Source organism: Mycteria americana, chromosome Z, assembly GCF_035582795.1.
Source record: "Mycteria americana isolate JAX WOST 10 ecotype Jacksonville Zoo and Gardens chromosome Z, USCA_MyAme_1.0, whole genome shotgun sequence".
In the NCBI taxonomy this organism is placed as follows: Eukaryota; Metazoa; Chordata; class Aves; order Ciconiiformes; family Ciconiidae; genus Mycteria; species Mycteria americana.
In genome coordinates this window covers 4,207,323-4,226,916 of record NC_134396.1, presented here as the reverse complement: position 1 = coordinate 4,226,916, position 19,594 = coordinate 4,207,323, and the positions used below count along the sequence as shown (strand labels likewise).

Genomic DNA, 19,594 nt, shown 5'->3' with positions numbered 1-19,594 from the left:
GCTCCCCTGCGGTCCCTCCCTCTCTCGGGGCCGCAAAGGAGAAGTGCGGCTGGTTTCTGCAGAAGCAGAAGGTTTCTGTGAGGTGCGGCAGATGCAGTAGGCAAGCACAGCCATGGCGGCTGGTGGCCTGGCATTGGCCCCCGTGCCACCATCCTGTCCCTTTCCACGCCCCGAAACTGCTCAGGGTCCCCTGGGATGGCAGCGGGGCGGTGCAGCTTGGGGCTGGGGTGCTGGGCAGAGCTTGCAGGGCTCAGCCTACCAAGAATCGACCCAAATCCCTGGGGCAGGGGCGAGTGGGGCTGGCTTCCACGTGGGAACAGGTGGCTCCGGGGCTGGCCCCATCCCGGTTGGAGGTTCCCCCTCACTGTGCTCTGCTCCGGGGTTTGAGCATTGCTGCTGGGCAGAAATGTTTGCCCTAATGCCTAAAAGGGGTTTCCACATTGCAGCGTGACCTCTTGCTCTTCTCCCCTTCTCCTGGCCATATCTCCCCACTCCGCCAGCAAGAAGATGACAGAGGACCATGTCCCAGACCTCGAAGGGTCATGATCAATGGCCCTCATTGCTCTCCCCTCGTCCCCAGCCCAGTGCTCCCACAGCAGCAGGCAGGCAAATCCCGCTGGGCTCCTCCCAGCCACCACCATGCCCTCCCTGGGCCTGGACCACGTTGTGCCCAGAAGGACATGCTCCATCTTCTTCCTGGGGATCGGGTGGAAGCTGCTTAACCTTTAGATTTCCAAACCTCCTTCCTGTCCCCTGTGACATTGGCCGTGATTTTTGCCTTTCTCTGGTGATGAAGGACTTCCCCCGCTCTTGCAGAGATGATGGAGAGTGGCCCTGCAATGCTGCGCTCCACCAGCACCCCTGCACACCTCCAGTCCTGTCCCAGGAACTAGCTGTGTCCAGATGTGCCCAGCTGGTCCCCAACTCAGTGCCCCTTCTGAAACCTGCCTTCCTCTGGATGCAGTTCAGTAGAGACCTCTGAGATGCTGAGGGGATGGAGGCTGGGACGAGGAAGAGATGCTGCGAATGCTGGGGTTATGGTCTGGGGAAGAGAAGGCAAAGTGGGTGTCATTGCTCTATGCAACTCTTGGGGTGGGTTTGGAGAGATGCTGAAGCCAGGCTTTTCTCAGAGGGGACCAGGGAGAGGACGAGAGGCAGCGGCACAAGCTACATCACGGGGAAATTCCCATTCCCAGAAGCCAGGATGGGAAATCTGCATCCATGAAGACCTCCAGCCCTCCCCAGGGCTGTCCCCAGGGCAACGCACTCCTGTGTCCAGGCTGGCCCTGCTCTCCCCCAGCTCTCCCCTGGCCCAGGGATTTGGGTCCATCCTTGCTCTGCCACTGCCCTGGTCCTGCTGCGTGCCCGGGGGGACGGTGAGCACTTTGAGAGCATGGGAGGGGCCAGGCCGGGGGTGCTGGCACCAATGAGAGGGTGCTGGTGGCCGCAGCCGTGCCTCGCTGGTCCCATCTGCGACAGCTCAGAGCAAACTTCTTCTTCTGCAGACGCTGGCTGCACTTCTCCTTTGCGCCCCCGAGAAACGGTGCCATCACCGGGAAGCAGAACCATCCCAGAAAGGCATTCCAAAGGCAGGGTGGGAGCCAGCAGGACTCAGGGCTTGCCCAGCACTTGCCCACATGGCCCAGGGCATGGTTTATGCTGACCTGAGGTTTGCCAAGGTGATAGGGGGCCGGAGCATGGCCAGCCAGGCGCTGGAGGCAGGTGAGAGCCCGCGGGATCCCCCACGCTGCTCCCGCCATGCCCAGCCCCGTGGACTCAGCCGCCGTCCCCTGCCTTCCTCCAACAGCCCTCGGCATGGACGAGGCTGAGAGCCCCTACGAGAACATGCAGTCGGCGCCGGCGGGGCAGGACGGGGACGGGGCCCAGCCCAGCCCAGGTGAGTGCCCAGCTGGAGGTCCCGGGGGGGTCCTGGTGTGGGTAGTGGGTGGTGTTTCGGGGTGCTCCCGCTCCCATCCTTGAAGAGAGGAAGCGCCCACACCGTGCCACCTGTGCCATCGTGCTACCACTCCGCTGCCTGCAGGCAGGAGGTCTGGGGGCTGCCAGGGGTTTCCCGGCTCACCAGGTGGTCGTTGCGTCTTGCAGGGCGCTGGTCCTGGCAGTGGTGCATCCCTGTGGGGCTGCTGGCAACCTGCCTGCTGCTGCTGGTGGCCACCGTGACCCTGGGGGCTTGCTGTGAGTCGGGGGTTCGCACTTCTGGGGCTGGGGGTGGCTGGGCAGCATGGGGAGAGGGAGGCAGGTGGGCTGGGGTGGGTGCCGTGGGCCAACGGGGGGGGGTGTGTGTGTGAATAGAGGCATGCCCACGCGCACTGCTCGTGACTGGGTCCCTCTGCCCTGTCTGCCACAAGCTGGCCTGTGTCCCTCACACTTCGTGGGTGCCTCCCTTGCCTCCCGTCACCCACCTTCCCCACCTCGTTCTCTGTTCCTGCTCCTTTCCCTTCCCCTCCAGGCATTGTCCAGCCTTGTATTGCCGCACCCTCCCTGGCCCTGCCCTGCTCTGTCTGCTCCTACACCCTGTCCTGCCTTGCCTGCTCTCCTCTGCCAGGTCCTGCCCAGCCCCTGACGGCACACCTCCCTGCTGTGTCTTTCCCATCCTTTCTCATCCAGCACGGACACCTCCCTGCCTTACCCTGCCCATCCTAGCCCCCCATGCAGGGTCAGTCCCGTGTGCCCCTGCCCGGGCTGTCCCGTCCCCACGCCCCGGCTCACCCGCCCTGTCCCCAGACTGGCAGGTCACCCGCAGCCTGCGGGACGCCTCCCGTGAGCACGCGGCCGAGCAGGGCCGGCTCTCGCAGGAGGTGAGCGTGCGGGAGCAGAGCCTGGAGCAGACGCGGCTGGAGCTGGCGTGGGCCAGAGCGGAGCTGCAGCGAGCGTGGCGGGACGGCAACAGCAGCCGGCTGGAGCTGGGGAGCCTGAACGCCGAGCTGGGGCGCGTCATGGGTGTCCTGGGGAAGACAGAGAAGGAGATGCAGGAGGTGCAGGGGAAGCTCAACAACAGCGAGAGCACCGTGGCCATCCTGCGCTCCTGCACGGCTATAGGTAAGGTGATGGTGGAGCAGGGATGGGGAGCCCCAGGGGACCGGCACCCCTCAGCAGGCGCGGTGCCAAGGCACGAGCACTGGCTTTTTTGGCCACGTGGTGGGGACAGGGTGGTCCAAAGGCTGAAGCTATGCCTGGAGCAGAGGCTGAGCCTATGATGTCTGCTGTGAAGATGTGGGGCTGTTCCCGGTCCCCAGCATCTGTGGCTGAGCAAGCAGCTGAGCTGTGCCCCTGCCCCCAGATTGCTGCCCTTCGGGCTGGCTGCTGTACAGGAGCAAGTGCCTCTTCATCTCGTCGGAGAAGAAGACATGGGAGGACAGCAGAGATGAGTGTGAGAAGAAATATTCTCAGCTCCTGGTCACCAAATCCTGGAGTCGCTGGACTGTGCCGGTAGGGTGCTGGGGGAGCTGGGGGCAGGAGCTGGTGCATCCAACCCCAGGCTCCCCAGGTGGGCCAGCACCGCTCTGAGGGCCCCTGGCCTGCCGGAACATTGGAGGGTGCAAGGCTGATCTCTGGAGCACATGGCTGGTGGTGGACATGGGGCAGAGAGGCTCTGGCACCCCTGGATGCTGCCCAAGCTGGAGCAGGGCACCAGGGCTGCTCAGCTGTCCTGCCCCAAGGAGCTCCAGCCCCAGGGGCTCCTTGGGGAGATGAGTACCCCCTACAAACACAGCAGCACATAGGTACCACGGAAAAGCCACTAAAAGGCCCTTTTTCTCCTTCCCCAGACCTTCCTGAAGAACGCGGACATCCCATACTGGATCGGGCTGCAGAAGAGCAGCTTCCCCTGGTACGACTATGGCTGGCTGGAGGAAGGGGATGAGGACAGCGACGGGGTCTCGGACGCCTGGTTCTGGGTGGATGGCTCCCTTTACGAAAGGTACCCGGCAGCACAGCCTCTTGCTGAAACCCTCTCTCCTCCAGCACGGCTTTAGGAAGCGTTTTAAATCCCACCGGTACCCAGTCCCAGGCACAAGCACTGGGCAACAAAGAGCATCAAAGCAGCTGAGGCCGAGGGGAGGTGGGTGCAGTGGTGTGATGAGATGCCTAGAGGCCGTGGCAAATGGAAAGCCAAGACTTGGCGGGGACACACACGTGCAGGGCATGCGCAAGCAGGAGGCAGCGAGAGGGGACAAAAGAAACCGCAGGTTTTATTTGGGGTCTAGACAAAGCGTTCGAGCACCACCTCTATCCTCCACATGCCTCTCTGGTCCCTCCTCGAGGGGAAATCAAGCCTTCCCGCCCACAGAGGGTCCCGGGCTCCTCCCCGCCACGTGCACCCCCTCCCCAGCTTGCCACCACTTCCTCTTGCGGTGTCTGAGAGCAGTGGGGAGGAACAGACCCGTCTGGCCGGGTGCTGGGTACCCAGCCCCTGCCCACCGCCTGCCCCTCCGCCCTCAGCCCCGCCATGGGGGGCTGCACCCCACCACAGCCCCATGGCCCAGGGCAGCTCCTCCAGCCATCCACGTGGCCTCAGGGAGGACCGGGCTCTCCCCACCACCGGGCGCTGCAGGGGTGAAATAAATAACCCCCAGCAGCGAGGCTGAGATTTGAGCGGGGGGGCTAAGGGGAGCTGCAAGCAATGCAGACCTTTTGCAGAGGGGTTTCTCGGCCTGCCCGAGGAACGGCAGGGATGTGTCAGCTGAGGCTTCAGCTTGTGAAATCAGTAGGGGAGGACTGGGGGATCCCCGCTTTGACTGCAGCATTCAAGCCCTCCCGTGCGAGCGTACAAGAGGCAGCCATCAGCAGCCACGGCTGCCTCGGCAGGGAGTAGCGGGTAGGGTGGTGGCAGCCCCTTGATGTGTCATTCCCCCACCCAGGCCGTGGCAGTCGAAGTCGAACGGGTCCTGTGCCATAATAAGCCGCGGGAACATCAAACCCGCCCAGTGCACCGGTCCCGACGACCTGCAGTTCTGGATCTGCGAGAAGGCAGCAGGGCCGAGCTCCCCTTTCGGGCTGTGATGGCTGCTGACCCCAGCACTGCTGCGGTGAGTGTGCCCACGCCAGGTTCTGCCGAGCCCTGGGGTGCGCGGGGCCCGTGGGGTGTGCGAGGAGGAAAGAGGGGAGCCTGGGCATCTGTGTGGGGCACGCTGACCCCCTCCCTTGGAAAGGGAGAGGGACGCAGGCACCTCCCTGTGCTGGATGGAGCCTGCCTCCATCCCTTTGCTGCCATGGGAGCCCCTGGTCTGCAGTAGCTCAAGAGACCCCCCCAAGCTGTGGTGCAGCAAAGGGGCAAGATGGGGGAAACCTCTTTGCAAGCTGCCTTCCCAGCCCCGCTGCGTGCGGTGGAGGCTAGGCAGCACCTCACCCTCACCCTCTGCCTTCCCTTGCAGCACCTGCACCCCGCACCGCCTCCGCTTCAGCCTTGCTGCACCCCTGCCCGGGATGTCCCATCTGTGCGAGCAACCCCCTTCCCTCTCACAGACCCCTGCCCGTGGGCTGCCCAGGTCCTTCCCAGCGACGCCCAGTGATGCTCTGGCATCACGCAGGCTGGGGGAGGAGGAGGCAGTGGCCTTTTCATCCCAGCTGACGTGCTTCAGCAAAGCGGTACGGGCCCCACAGCTCAGCCCCACGCCTGCATGGGGTACGCTGGGTCGTCCTGAGCACAGGGGCTGGTGTGCAATGGGGAGCTTGGACCCAGCCACAGAGCGGAGCAAGCCCTGATGCTCAGCACTGCAACCATGCAACATCCCCAGCACGGAGTGAACTGCGGTGCTGGCGTGCAAGGACACGGGAGTAGGGGACGGCGCAGCCCCACACCCGGCCAGCTCCCCTCCCCACAGCAGGGACTTTCTGCCTAGCCCCATCCCACGAGCAGCTTGCCCACAGCTTTCAGGCAACCCAGCAAGCAACAGCCTTGGTACCCAAGGAGGGAAGTTGCGCCTGAACCAGCTGGTGCCCGTGCTGGCAGTTGGGGTTTTTTTTGCTAATTAGAAAGTAGAGTAATGACCTTTAGGATTGTAGGATGTGATGGTGCCTTTCAAAAGCAAAAGCAAATCCGGCACTTGCAGTGGACCGACGCTTTGCGAGACAAGTCAAGACTTTAAATAGTTACTATGCAGGTGCACATGCGAAGATTAAGCAAAATAGCCCTGATGTAACACTGCAGCCAGGCAAGAGCAGAGGAAGTCATGTTCAACCAGGCGAAGACGCTCTCAGTTTATTATGGGGTCATGTGTGTCATATATAGTTAATTAATTGCTATGTGACTTAGCTTGCTTGAAGAGCAAAAGGGTGTTAAAGGCAGGCTTTTTGGAGGTGGCACGTGTCGCTCTTCTGTCTTGTCTGCTGGCTGAAACCACTTTGTAGCAATAAAGAGACACAGCTTGTCTGCTCTTTGGTTTCTTGTGTACCACCACAAACATGGACTCAAGGGCACAAACCCAAAGAACCTAAACAATAAATGGGAATTTGACCGAAGCCATTTCAGATGAGATAGCCACCTGGGGGACACTGAGATCTTGGGCTGAGCCAGACTGGCTTGTGCTCCCCGAAGGACTCCCCAGAAGCCCCAGGCAAGCCTGTGCAACCTTTTGGGGCCAGGCTCCTCTCCCTGTCCTACATGCATCCAAGAGACAGAAGCGGCAGCCTGATTTGCTGGGACATTCAGTTTTTATTGAACACTTTAAATAAGCTGGGTATATATTACTAGCAATTATTATTATTAATAATAATAATAAAAAACACAAGAGTTCTGCATTCACCAGTGCATTGTGCGGGAGAGAGGAAAGCCGGCTCCCACCCTTGCCAGGGGCCAGGCAGCCTGGCTGTGCTGCCCACCAACCCCTTCCCCTCGTGCCCAGCCCCTCTGCCAGCACCCCGCTCCCGACCCCATGTGCCGTGGGGACACGGGACGCCGTGCTGGCTCAGCACCCAGCCCTCAGCATTGGGTGGCCAAGGGCAAGCCCAGTGCTGGCAATCCTCCCCGTGCACTGCCCCACGGGCATTGCCGCTCTCCCGGCCCCCTGCACGCCTCTCCCCACGTCAGGGACTGGCTGTGCTCCCCACACTTGCAGGGAAGCATGGGAACACCCACCAGCCCCACAGGATCCCCCAAAACACACATACACACACTGACCCCTCTGCCCTCAGCCCAGCCCTGCTCACCCCCCGGGCCTGGTGGGCTGCGGGGGGCTCCCAGTTCCCCTGGGGGAGCAGCCTCATTGCACACCCCTCTGCGAGAGCCCCCAGAGGGGTGCGCCCTTGGGGAAGGGGGGTCCTGCATCCAGAGTTTGCGCCCCGGGGGCTCCACGGGGAACCAGCCCTGCTGCCCAGGGCAGCGCTGGAGCGTGCCCGGGGCAGGGGTGTTATTGCACTTCAGTCCCTGGCAGGGACCCAGCCCGTCCCCAGGGCTCCCTGCAGACCCCTGAGGCCGATCCTGGCGGGACAGGCACCCAAGTGCCTGGGCACCGCTGCAGCAGCCAGGGCACGGGGCACCGCAGCCACCAAGTGCCGAGCGAGCGAGGATGGACCGCGGGGACGTGCTGGGCCCCCACACCTGCTCGGTGCCGTGGTTGCAGGGGGGTCCGAGAGGCAGCCAGACACAGCCCCGCTCCCCAGGGGTCCCCGGCACTAGGACTGTGCCTCAGGCAGCTTCAGGCTGGGCTCCGCCAGCACTGGCCCCGGGGCTTTCTGGTGGCGGCCGCGGTCGTGGCAGAGGAGGCTCTTGGCCTCGCAGTTGAGGTTCTGGTAGCGAGGCGGGCTGGGTGCTGGCCGGTGGCAGACGGAGGCGAAACTGAAGCTGAAGGGACCCAGGCAGCAGCCGGGGCAGGGCAGCACCTCGTCCTGCTCCAGCACGGTGCCAGAGCTGTGCCCGGGCAGCATGGCCGTGCGCTCCGTCCGCTCCAGCGCTGCCGCGCAGGGGATGCTGAGCTCGGAGAAGCCGTGCTCCAGCCCGCTGCTCCAAGCCAGGGGTTTGCTGACCACCACGTGGTTGTTGTTGAAGAGGAGCCCGTTGGGGGCTCGCGGCTCCGGCTGCCAGGGTCGGGCGCCTGAGGATGCCGTGCGGATGAAGTTGCTGTTGGGGGGCGGCGGGGGGGGCTGCGGCGCCTCGGGGCTGTCGGGGCCGCAGTCCATCCGCTCCTCTACCCCTGGGCTGGGGGGGGAGGCTCGTCCCCAAGCTGGGGGAGGAAGGAGGGCGGGGGGCTGGGGGTCGTCGGCAGGACGGGGGGACCCCATGCCCAGCGCCAGGCCCCCCCGACGGGGCAGCTCGGGGGAGGCGGGCAGCGAGTGGCACTTGCGGGGGGCGGCGGCGGGGGCCGAGAAGTCACACTGCACCTCCACGGCGGGCTCGGGCGTCACGGGGGTGCTGAGCTGGAGCGGGGCGGGGGGCGGCAGGTCGAAGGTGAGCGAGATGACCGACTTGCTCGGCGTGTCGAAGAGCTTGATCTTCCCCCCCTTCAGGTCCTCGCGCTGGGAGAAGGGGTTGACGCGGGGGGGCGTCTCCTTGGTCCTGGCCCCGCCGTAAGGCTCTGGTGGCCGCAGCAGGGCGGGCGATTTGGGGGGGAACATGTCGGACTGGCTGCGGGACAGGCGCTGGTCCAGCTGCAGGTGCTGCGTCCCCAGCTCGCGCAGGGGCGACTGCTCGGTGCGGCCGGCCGCCCTCCCGGCTACCCCTGGGCACGGGCACAGGAGCAGGTCACCAGCTGCCACAGCTGCCTGTGCGGGGTGCCACGGGGTGCCGCGCGCCAGCAACCCAGGGTTGCACCCCGAGGGGGGGAACAGCGACCGGCTCTATCCTGCAGACCTCATGCAACCCCGTCTCCTTCCCCTGCAGCTGCCAGGGTGGGATGGGACACCCCACATCCCCCCTCCTTGCACCCCCCTACGGCCTGTCCCCGGGGCGCCCACGTACCATTGAGCGTGGCTGCCGTCCCAGGCGCGGGCAGGCTCTCCCCGCCGATGAAGAGGGTGGCCCTGGTGCCCTCGGCACCCGTCTGGTGCTGCAGGATGCCCTCCAGGCACTGCGTGATTTCCAGGAACGAGGGGCGGGAGGTGGGCTCCATCTGCGGGCAGGAGGCGTTCCCCATCAGGTCTGCGGACCCCCAAGCACCCCAGGGAGCCCTGCCCAGCAAAGGCAGCTCCCTGCCTCTCCCCCTGTGCAGGCAAGGCTGCCTGTCCTGCCCGGCTGCCCCGGCAGGGAAGAGCAGTGGAGATGGGAGGCTCACACTGCAGCAGTGGAAAGCGAGCTGGAGGAAGGCTGCCGGACAGTCGATTCCCACCATGGTGCGGAAAGTCGTGACGTCCAGACCAAAATCCTGTGCCAGGGAAAGGAGGAAGAGTGAGTTGGGTCCCCTGGGGCACCACACGGCCCGGGAGACCTGGCATGGCCTGGCCCCCCCTCCCTGTACTGACTGCGTGCCACCCAGGGCTGTGGACCTGGCAGCACCCCGGCTGAGGCACAGCAAGGGGGGACCCTGGGGTCACCCCAAGTTGGGGCAAGGCTGGGGGATGTTGGCACACAGATCACTCCTGCTCTCTGCCTGAATCCAGCTGTCCCCTTCTCCCACCCAGGCTGACTATCGGCTCCGAGGACAGGTTATCGGCAGAGAGCATCCCTCCCCGGCAGCATTCGGGACATGGCACCTGAGCCCAGCTCCCGCACAGGGGGCTCTGCCCAGCACAGCAGGATGGTCCCCCTCATTCAGTGAAGCGGTCCCAGCCCTGGCACTGCTGCCCACCACCCTCTCTCCCCGTTCCCGTCCCAGGGAGTCACCTCGGTGCGGGGCAGGTAGTCAGGGTCAGCGGGGATGCGAGCGATGGTCTCGCACAGGATGATGCCGTACGCGAACACGTCAGCCTGCAGAGAGCAGGGAGTCATGGGGGGCCCTGCAGCCCTGAGACGATGTGTCCACCATTCTGTGAACCCACAGCCCCCCTCCTCCCCGCAAAGCCACAGCAGGGGCCCTGCCACCTCACCACCGGAGGGATGCCCAGTCCCTTCCCTCTGTGTGCCCGAACGCCCCCAGGGCTGCAAATCCTGCAAACCGCTGGCGGGGCAAGCCTGGATAAAGTCCCACGCACGGCAGCTATGGAGCCTCACCTTCTCGTTGTAGATCTCCCCTCGCAGCACCTCGGGTGCCATCCAGTACGGGGAGCCCACCACGGCCAGCGGCTCCTTCTCGCTGCCCTCGCTGGGGGACATGGTGGGACATCAGGGGCTGCCCACAGTCCCCTCTCCCTGTCCGACCTCCCACCCTCCCGCTGGGGCAGCCCAAATCACCATCTCAATCTCCCTTCCTGGGCTAACCCTCCTCCACACAGCCCACCCTTCTCCAGTCCCTCCTAGCCAGCCCCAAACGTGTCCCTCTGCCCCGTGAGTCCCCACCGCCGGGGACCGCCCCCACTGGCCCCCATTCCTGCCCTTCTAGCTTCATCCCAAATGTCCATCCCTCCCCAGCTCCTGCTCCAAGTGGGCTGGAAACCCCCCACTCCAAGGATGGGGACGGATGGGTGGACACTGCCCACGCACCTGTAGGTGGGGATCTTCTCCGCCAAGCCGAAGTCGCCCACTACAGCCGTGTAGCCATTGGCCTCGCAGCGCACCAGGCAGTTCTGGGGGCACAGGAGGACCCTGTCACACTGACCCCACCAGCCCTGCCTCACCGGCCACCGCTCCCGGGGTGCCCTGGCACAGCGCAGCCTCCTGCTCCCCAGCCAGCCGTACCTGGGGCAGCAACGTGGGTATGGGACAACGAGGGCAATGGGATGCCTTGGAGCATCCCGTACCTTGGAGGTGAGGTCGCGGTGGAAGATGCCCTTGGAGTGCAGGTAGCGCAGGCCACGGGCGATGTCGAGGGCCAGCTTGACACGCATGGACCAGGAGAGGGGTACAGGGCTGTCCAGCAGCTGCTCCAGGTTCCCACCGTTGATGTACTGATGGGAAGAGCTGGGCCATCGCACCACTGCACCCCTCCTCCTTCCCGTAACACTGGATGCCCATCTCTCATCCCAATGCATCCCCCAACCACCCTTTGTCACAGCCCCCCAGTAGACCTTGCCCAGCACACGTGCCACGGGCCGAGAAAGTGTGCCCATAGCCATCACTGTCCCCTCCCCAGGCCTGCAGGAACCCCGAGACTCACGGCCATTGCCCCGCTCTCACCTCCGTCAGTGCATGCAGCTGTCCCTGGTGCACGCACACCCCCATGAACCTGCGAGACAGAGGGGACCTGAGGGTGGCCGTGGCGGGGACCAGCCCCAGGAGCTCATCCAGCACTGGCAGTAGCTCCAAACCCCCCCAGGCTAGGGAAAAGGGGTACAACGGGGACAGCAGCAGAGGAGCAGATCCTACCTGAGGATGTTGGGGTGCGAGAGGCGGTTCATCAGCTGCACCTCCCGCAGCATGTTGCCCCGGTTGCTGGTCAGCTTGTTCATCTTCAGCACCATGATCTGCCCCGACTGGCGGTGCCGCACCTGGAGGGGGGTGCAGGGGAGGCTGAGCCCCACGTGTCTCTGCAGCCCCCCCAGGCACCAGCCTGCACCTGGTACCCACTCCCGCCCAAGAGGCAGGCGCTGAGCACCCCACGCACCCGAGGCATGGGGCACCCCAGGGACCACGAGGGCTGGGGGGGGGCTCTCCTGGCACAGCAGCACCCCAAGGACCCCCAGTGTCGATGATGCACATCCCCATCCTCCCTGGGGCACCCCGCTTGCTGTGCTCCCCCCCCACGCTACACTGCCCGGCCCTCCCGGAGAGGCCACGGCAGCTCCTGCAAGCTGTGACCCCAACCCTGCTGCAAGGACAGGCAGGTGCAGGATTGGGGCACACCAGGAACGGCTTTTTCGGGTCAATACCATCCAGACAGACCACGCCAGCATGGGATGGAGGACAGAAGGGGCACATTGCCCCCCAAACCAGCCCCAGGGGTGGCCAACGCTGCCCCGGTGCGTAACGCCAGCCTGGCGGGGCACAGCGCTCGGACAAGGCTGTATATTTAGCCGTCCCCAGCCCGACGCTGTTATGCGAGCTGGGGGCCTGGCTGCCTGCCAGGAACAGCAGCTGGGAGCGTGGCCAAGCACGGACAGCCCCGTCCTTCTGCAGTCCCCCGGCACGTGCGGGGCGAGGGACGAGCACAGGATCCCCTGCCCCAGCACCATGCTGGGGAGGCCGAAGCAGTGCTGAGGGTCCCCTCCTAAGCAGGCGCTGGGGGCAGGATGGGACCCCCCTGGAGCAGCAGCCGGTGTGGGGGGGACAACCCGGCGGATCCCAGCTGCCCCCCAGCACACACCGAGCTGTGCACGGAGGCACAGGCATTCCTCGGCGCTGCTGTCAGCTCCCTGCTCTTCTCCTTTTTAGTCGATGCTGGTTGAGGCTGCTGTGCCGGTGCCAGCCCCTGGCCCGCCCCACACCCCCTGTTGTCTCAGGGATCGCCTCCCTGGGCAAAACACAGGGGGCTGGCTGGAGGCAGGGTCTCCAGTGCCCCCCATTCTGCTCGCAGCTTGGCCCCCATCCCCATCACAACAGGGGGAGGCTGGAGTGCTGGGCTCTCCGGGGCTCTCTTCCCACCCCACGGCTCGCGTTGCTTTGGGGAGCAGCTGTCCTGAGGTGCACACTGAGATGGGGACCCATCCAGCACCCAGTACGCAGGGGACAGGCAGCAGCTCCCGCTCACCAAAGGGCGTGGGGGGGAAATCAGTGCTTTATAAAGACCCCTCTACATGTCTGGGTGCACCAGGGACAAACCAGCCCCAGGCAGAGCGGAAGCGAGAGGCGATAGCCTGGTCTGACGCCACTGTGCCACCACCAGCTCACTGAGTTCATGGAGAGGCTCTGAATAATTCAGCAGCCACCTGCCCGTGGGCACCCCGCTCCGGTTACTCCTGCGTCACCTCCAGCCAGCCAGCCGGGACCACTGGCCCACGGGCAGGGGCCACGTGGCAGCAGAGATCAGGATGGACCCTGGATGAGCGAGGAGGGGACACTCCAGACACCTGCCACCATGGGTCCCCATCCTGGCCCCCCACCACGCTGGGTGGAGAAGGGAGGATGGGTTCCCCCATGCCTCCTCCTCGCTGAGCACCGGACAGGATGCCTGGTCTCAGGGAGAGCCCATCCCAGGGTGACAGCGCAGCCCCTGCTGTGGGGAGCACAGCTCCTCCAGCCCCGTGCGCGCCCAGGGCTCCCCATCTAATGGCATCCCAGGTCCTCCCTGTGCCCACCACCCTGCTCACCCCACCCCATCACCTGGAGCACCCGGCACCGCTGCCAGGCCCATCCCGGTGCCCGGGTGCTCCCTGCCCACACCTGCACCAGCAGGCAGGGCGAGGGGCACCCCCACCCCATCCCCACCATCGCTGCCTTCCCTCCACCCCGTCCCCGTGCGTGGGGCAGCTGCAGGCAGCACCAGACACAGAAACGGGGCTCCCAGCCTGGCTTCAGTGGCTGTGTGGGCTTTAAGGAGGGGATCTGCCCAGCCAAAGCAGGGTGGGCAGGGTCTCCCTTTGCCCCTCCAGCTCCTTGCAGAGCCAGAGGCCAAGGGAGCCGGGGCCTGGATGAGGCCAGCGGGACCCCCCAGTCCCGCCAAGTCACCCCCCAGTCCTAGCCAGCACTGGGTGCTGCCCAGCAAAGCCCAGCGCTCCTGACCCAGCACACCCAGTGGCAGTGCTGCCTTGCCTTCCCACGCCACACAGGGCTGGCAGGACTGGCTCGGTCGGTTTGGCTGGCACCAGCAGCTGCCAGGCGCCAGGACCTGGCTCATCGGCGCAGGCAGGCTCAGCCCCGCCGGGATGGTTGCAGGCGGCGAGGCTCCGGCGCCACGCGCCCACAATGGGAATGCCGGGTGGCATGCGCAGTGCTGGCACTTGGTGGCCATGCACCGTGGGGCTGGCTGGGTCCCCATCAGCAGCAGCGTCCCTGCATCAGGAAGCAGCCCCCGGCGGGCACTGGCTCAGCCCCACATAGCTGGGATGTGCCCACGGCTTAATTCCTCATTAATAAGCCTCCTGCCGTTGCAATAGGCTGGGTCAGGTCAGAGTACAGCCGCATGGCGTCTAACGCCTTAATCCTGGAGGCAGCCTTGGGGAGGGAAGGTCCGGTGAAAGCCCCTTCCACAGTATTTCTCCCAGAGACTCCAGGTGCTCCTGGCCAGCACAGCCCTGCCCTGGTGCTCTGCTCTAGGACTCCGTACCCAGGGGCAGGGAGGGCTCCAGGAGCTCCCAGCACAGCCCCAGCCCCATGCATATGGGGCACGACCTCCTCGAGGGCATCCAGCGCCCTGCGCTTGCTTGCGAAGCCCTGTCCTGCCGTCTCCCCGGCATGCTCCGCGGCTCAAGGCCAGCCCCTGCCCAGACCAGCAGGGAAGGGATTATGCTCCCTTGGGCTTCCCACGGCCTCCCACACGCGTTGGCCAGTTTACCCAGTCCAGCCAGGTGCTAGCACCAGCCCAGCGCCCCGGCCACCCTCTGGAAGCAGGCATAGCAGAGGAGGGAGCAAGCCACGACCCCAGGCAGCACAAAGCCCCTTGCTAAGGGGGTTTCTTTCCCTGCCACCGCCGTCCGGGGAAGGCAGCAGAGGCTCCCTGGGCAGGACGACGTCCCCCCTCGCCTCTCCGCGCTCTGGCATGGTGCCCAGGAATCCCAGTGCATTCCCCAGGGCTGAGCTCAGCCAGGCAGCCGCGCAGGGTGTGGGGGGAGGACGAGCCGCCGGCCCCCACCCAGGAACCAAGCAAGCCCCTTGCTCCTCACCGATGCCCCCCAGCACCCCACACGGCCCCTCCGTGGGGTGCTTCGCAGGGGGACCACGGCCGAGCCGGGGTGCCATGGCGTGTCGGTCCCCATCCCATCTGTTCCCACCGCACGGGGCTGGGGGATGGGATGGGGCTGGCTGCAGCCCCAGCCTGGGCACAAGGGATCTGAGCTCTTTTAAGAGCGGAAATTAGAGTCTTATTTAAAGAGCATGCTAATCAGAGCGAGCAGACGGCTTGCTCCCTCCCTGCAGCCGGCGCTCCCGTCTAGACACGGGATGAAGCCTCCCAACTAGTCCCCCCACCCGGGGGTCTCAACAGCCAGCCCTCCTGTACCCCATGCTGGGGACAGGCTCGCACATCACCCCACTCAGAGCACGTCCCCTTGCCCCAGCCTGGCGCAGGCAACGCACAGTGACACAGGGACATCATCCTGCACCCCTCGCCCTGGGGAGCCCAGCAGGGAAAGACGGGAGGGCAGGTAAGGGAGCCAGCGACGCTGCCGGTAATCGCACAGCTGCCCGCGACAGCTGCGTCGGAGCTCACGGGAATCCCAGTAGCGCAACAGGTCTTTTACTGGGTGGAATTGGAAAACCTTCTCATCACGTGGAAAGGCAGAATCAGTCAAGACAGACTTCCTCTGGGGAAGCGAAAGACGCAGGGCACGCAGCACCTACTCCTGACAAATGCTTGAGCATCAGCAGCCCTCACCTCCTGCGCTCCCCGGTGCAGCACCGTGGGCACACCAGGAGCCGGGGCATTGCCAGCCCTCACCAGCAATCCCGGAGCACGCCCTGTGAGAGTGCTGGAGCGGTGCCAGCGGGTCCCAGGCTAGTCAGCACAACACATTTCCAGCGCCCGGGGCTCCCGAGTGGCGACAGTGGGGCCAGGGCTACTCCCAGCCTCGCCGTGGCTGGCTGACCATGGCAAATTCACTTCCTTCCTGCCTGCCTTAGTTTCCCCATCTGTGTCACGCCACTCCACCCTCCTTTGTAAAACAAGGCAAGGTCCACTGATGAAGAGCAGCAGATAAGAGGGAGGGAGCTGTGTCACTAGTTGCACTGGTAAACTGGGAGTAAATACGAAATCTCAAAGGTCGGTGGGGAAGCGAGCAGAGACGGGTGGGCGGCAGCGGCACCAAAGCCCTCCCCAGGGCTCTGTCCGTGCCGGGAGCCGAATCCCCTGCACCTCGGCACCATGGAAATGGGGCTCTGGGCTGACCACACCGAAGGGCTGCACCCTGGGAAGCAGCGTCTCCAAGAGGACGTGCGATGGCGGGGCATAAGGTGCAAGTAGGAAGAGTAAAGACGTTTGGATACAGCCCCCAGGAGAGCAAAGCCGGGATGCTGCCCGCAGCCCCCGTGTCTGCTGCAGGCCGCACACAGGAAAGTAAGAGAGGGATTTGGGGAAGACATGCAACAGTGGTTTAAGGGGTGGAGAAAATGTCTGGCACAAACACACCCGACTCAATCTGCTCAGTCTATTGGAGATGGAGAGGCAGTTTGCTGCAATGTCCGTGTGTACCCGAGAAAACGGGTGGGCCTGGCGCCTCTGAAATCACACAGGGAAATGCAATGGGAACCAGCTGCTCCAGAGGGAAACAGCCCAGCTCTACAGCACAGCAGGGGATCAGCTGGGAACAATCCCCAGGGAAAAGGGCAGCTTTTCTTCACTGGTGTCTCCTGTTTGCTCCGGACAGCCTTTCCAAGAGAAGCGCTTGGCTGGAGCGTGATAAGGCTCCAACCAGGGGCTAGCTTGGGACATCAGGGTTCAGACACACTAAGTCCTTTGGCTTTAATGCTGGGAAGACAGTCAGACCCCCGGGCTGGTACCCCAGCACCCTGCCTGGCCCTGCCTTGGCTGCACACCAGGGCTGAGCTACCTGCGTAGGGACAGAGAGGTCCAGGTCCCCTCCCTGTCCCCCACACCCACCAAGGCCGGAATGAGGCAGGACCCAGTAGCCACACAGAGCAGGGAGCCGCGAGTGCCCACGGCCATCGAAAGCAACAGCAGGAACAAGGGAGGTGGGAGGAAAACGGGTCCTGCACTGCCCTGCCAAGCTCCATCCTCCTCGCAAGCTCAGGCAGCCAAACCCCACCTCAGATGCCGGGCCTGCCCCACCATCCTGCTGAGCTCTTGGACTCAACCCACCGCACGAGCACAAAGCCCCATCTGGCCCCCTCCTGCCCCTGCCTCCTCTCCGGCATGCACACACAGGCGGCTCCTGCCGCCTGATCCCGCTCCCACCCCACAACCTCCGCTGCTCCCCCAGATCCTATATGCAAGTGGCCCCACAAGAACAGGAACAACGGGTGGGAGAAGGAGCATTTTGTGGCTCCTGCAGGGCCCAGGGAAACAGAAACAGTGATCAGAAGGAGAGATCACGGCCTGGCTGAGACATGGAAGCATCCATTATCAAAGAGCCGTATCCATGCTTGACATTATTAAATGCCTCCCTCTGCTCCGAGGTGCTGCCGCACGCTCCAAGCCAGAGATCAATAGCAGGAACCCGGCCAGCAGAGAGGCCATGGCTCCACAGGGGCAGGAGGGAGCTCGGAGGAGAGGGACCCTTCTGCATGCCCGCCACGGCCCCTCGCAGGACACCTCTCTTGTGGCTGCAGAGGAGCCGGGTCTTGGGGTCTCTCTGCTGAGTGGGGAATGGCAGCAGGGCTGGAGAGGGACCCCAGGGTCCCGCTGGGTCATGGCCACCCAGGTGTGCTGCACGCGGGAGCGTGGTCCCACGCAGGGGACACAGCACAGCGCTGCCCAGGACCTCAGCGATTGTGGTAGGAGGTGGTGGGGGTCCTGCCCAGCCCAAAGCTGCTCTTAACGGGCAGTCCTTGCCCAACGGCTTGTGGCACCTTAAGTGACGCCCAGGACGAAAACAACACGTGCACACACCTCCCCTCGAACATGGCCTTGGCAGCGGGGCAGGGCACAGCCCCCCGGCCCTGGCAGCAGTGCGTGGGCTGGCAGGGTACCGTCACCACGCACCTCTGCCGCACCCCGAGCTCCCCACCAGCACCCATGCACCCCTAACCAAAGTGCGGGCCACACACAGGCATCCCCACTCTGGCAGTCCCAGAGAGGACCGAGGACAAAGGCAGCTCCGGGGTCCCGGCCGGGGGCCAGCCCCTGCGCTGCTCTACAGCATCACAGCCCTCTCCCGGACCCGCTCACCTTTGCGAGGCTCCCGTGGGGCACCCTGCACATCCACCTGCCCAGCGCAGGCTGGAGCAGGCCCAGCAACGCTGGGAATCACCTCGGACCGGCTGCAAACGCTGCCTGCGTCCCCTGCCACAGGCACACCCTGGGCCCGGCGGGGTCGGGGCTCCAGGCTTTTGACAGGGGTCCCCGGGGATGGGCTGCCGGCAACCCCACCGGTGCCCTGACCCCCCACGCGGCCCCGCGGCGACCCAAGCCGCAGCGCTTCGGAGCGCTCAGCCTTCCCGGGCTGTAAACAGAGCCGGCGCTCCCCTCCCCCTGCACGGAGGGATGGAGGAACAACACCCCCGGCGGGGACGGGGCTCGCCGGCACCCCACGTCCCCGCCGCACGGCACCGCCCCCCGCGACCTCGCCCAGCTGCCGGGGCTGGGGGCCAGACACCGGGTTTGGGCATCCCCCGGGGGCCAGACCCCCCGCCCCCCCCCGCCCGCACCCCAGGGCTGCGTGGGAGCCGCGCTCCCCGGGGGATGCCCAAACCCGGCGGGACGCCCCGGAGACCGCCATCCGCGCTCCCGCGCCGCACACCTTGAAGACCTCGGAGAAGAAGCCGGCCCCGATCTTCTCGCAGTAGAAGTCGTCGATGCGCGCCAGGGTGGAGACGGCGCTGCGCAGCGCCCGGTACGAGGAGGGCCGCAGCCGCCCGCAGCCCGGCCAGGGCCCCGCCGCCTCCCCCTCGCCCTCCCCGGGCCGCCGCGGCAGCTTCTCCCACTCCATGTCGGTCCCGCCGAGCACCCCCAGCGCCATTCACATCCCCGGCCGGGCGCGGCGCGGCCGGGCAGCCCCACGGCCGGGGCGCCGCCGCCTCCTCCCGCCCGCCCGCCCGCCCGCCGGCCCCGGGCGATGCTAGCGGCGGCGGCGCGGGGCGGGCGGCGCGGCGGGGCGCACGGCGCTCATGGCCCGGCAGCGGCGCGGCGGCACCCCGACCCCCGCCGCGGCCCGGCGCTGCGCCTCCGCCGCCCCGAGCGCTGGCACCGGCGGGGCGGGGCCGGGGCGGGGACAGCCCTTAACTCCTTGGGACCCGCCGCCGCCGAGACCGGCCGGGGCCGGTCGTCCCCCGCCGCAGCGGCGGGCAGCGGGGGTCCCGCACGCCCTGATGCCCGCACGCCGCGGCCCCGGCCACCGGAGTGTCCGTGGGGGGCCGAGCTGGCGCGTCTGTACGCGCCTGCGTGGGCTGTGGGGACCTGAGCTGCCGGTGCTCGGCTTGGACCGACCCCGCGGACACAGTGCTCTGACCCTCCCGCAGGGCCCCGACCCCGCGGACACAGTGCTCTGACCCTCCCGCAGGGCCCCGACCCCGCGGACACAGTGCTCTGATCCTCCCGCACCCCGGGCCCTGCCCGGGTGCTCCTCCTGGACGCGGGGCTCTTTCTCCCCTGGGTCGCACCTGGATGCACGCTGTAAACGCAGGACTCCCTTTCTTCCCTGGGCCCTGCCCGGATGCTCCTTGTAGCTGCAGGACTCTCTTTCTCCTCACAGCACCCAGTCCCTGAGCAGATGGGCCGAGGGCGTGGGGATCCGATCTCCCCATATATCCAGCCCCACGCCATACAAGGATCGTGGGTCCAATTCCCCCCACACAAGCAGCTGCTGCCAGGATGGGCTCCACGGTTACAGGCTCAGATCTCTC

The 19,594-nt window shown here is 65.7% G+C and overlaps 2 protein-coding genes across 4 annotated transcripts; one reads left to right on the top strand and one right to left on the bottom strand.

The window, feature by feature from the left end:
- Positions 1–1,637: 1,637 nt before the first annotated feature.
- On the top strand, positions 1,638–5,019 carry LOC142402774 (C-type lectin domain family 12 member B-like). The gene is made up of 7 exons (XM_075488600.1): positions 1,638–1,722; positions 1,808–1,897; positions 2,104–2,193; positions 2,743–3,057; positions 3,299–3,447; positions 3,786–3,937; positions 4,878–5,019. The coding sequence occupies exons 1-7, from the start codon at positions 1,638–1,640 to the stop codon at positions 5,017–5,019; spliced, it is 1,023 nt and encodes a 340-aa protein (XP_075344715.1).
- Positions 5,020–6,653: 1,634 nt separating this feature from the next.
- Positions 6,654–18,819, bottom strand: TESK1 (testis associated actin remodelling kinase 1). 3 transcript variants are annotated; one of them, XM_075526806.1, is made up of 10 exons: positions 18,493–18,819; positions 11,351–11,472; positions 11,162–11,210; positions 10,786–10,932; positions 10,529–10,611; positions 10,100–10,190; positions 9,773–9,856; positions 9,225–9,314; positions 8,912–9,062; positions 6,654–8,672 (listed from the first exon to the last, which is right to left on the bottom strand). In XM_075526806.1, exons 1-10 carry the CDS (start codon positions 18,709–18,711, stop codon positions 7,630–7,632), a joined length of 2,079 nt encoding a protein of 692 aa, XP_075382921.1. In that variant the 5' UTR covers positions 18,712–18,819; the 3' UTR covers positions 6,654–7,629. The 3 variants fall into 3 exon arrangements, with proteins under 3 accessions (XP_075382921.1, XP_075382924.1, XP_075382922.1); XM_075526809.1 differs by having other exon boundaries at positions 6,654–8,528; XM_075526807.1 differs by lacking the exon at positions 9,225–9,314.
- Positions 18,820–19,594: the final 775 nt, after the last annotated feature.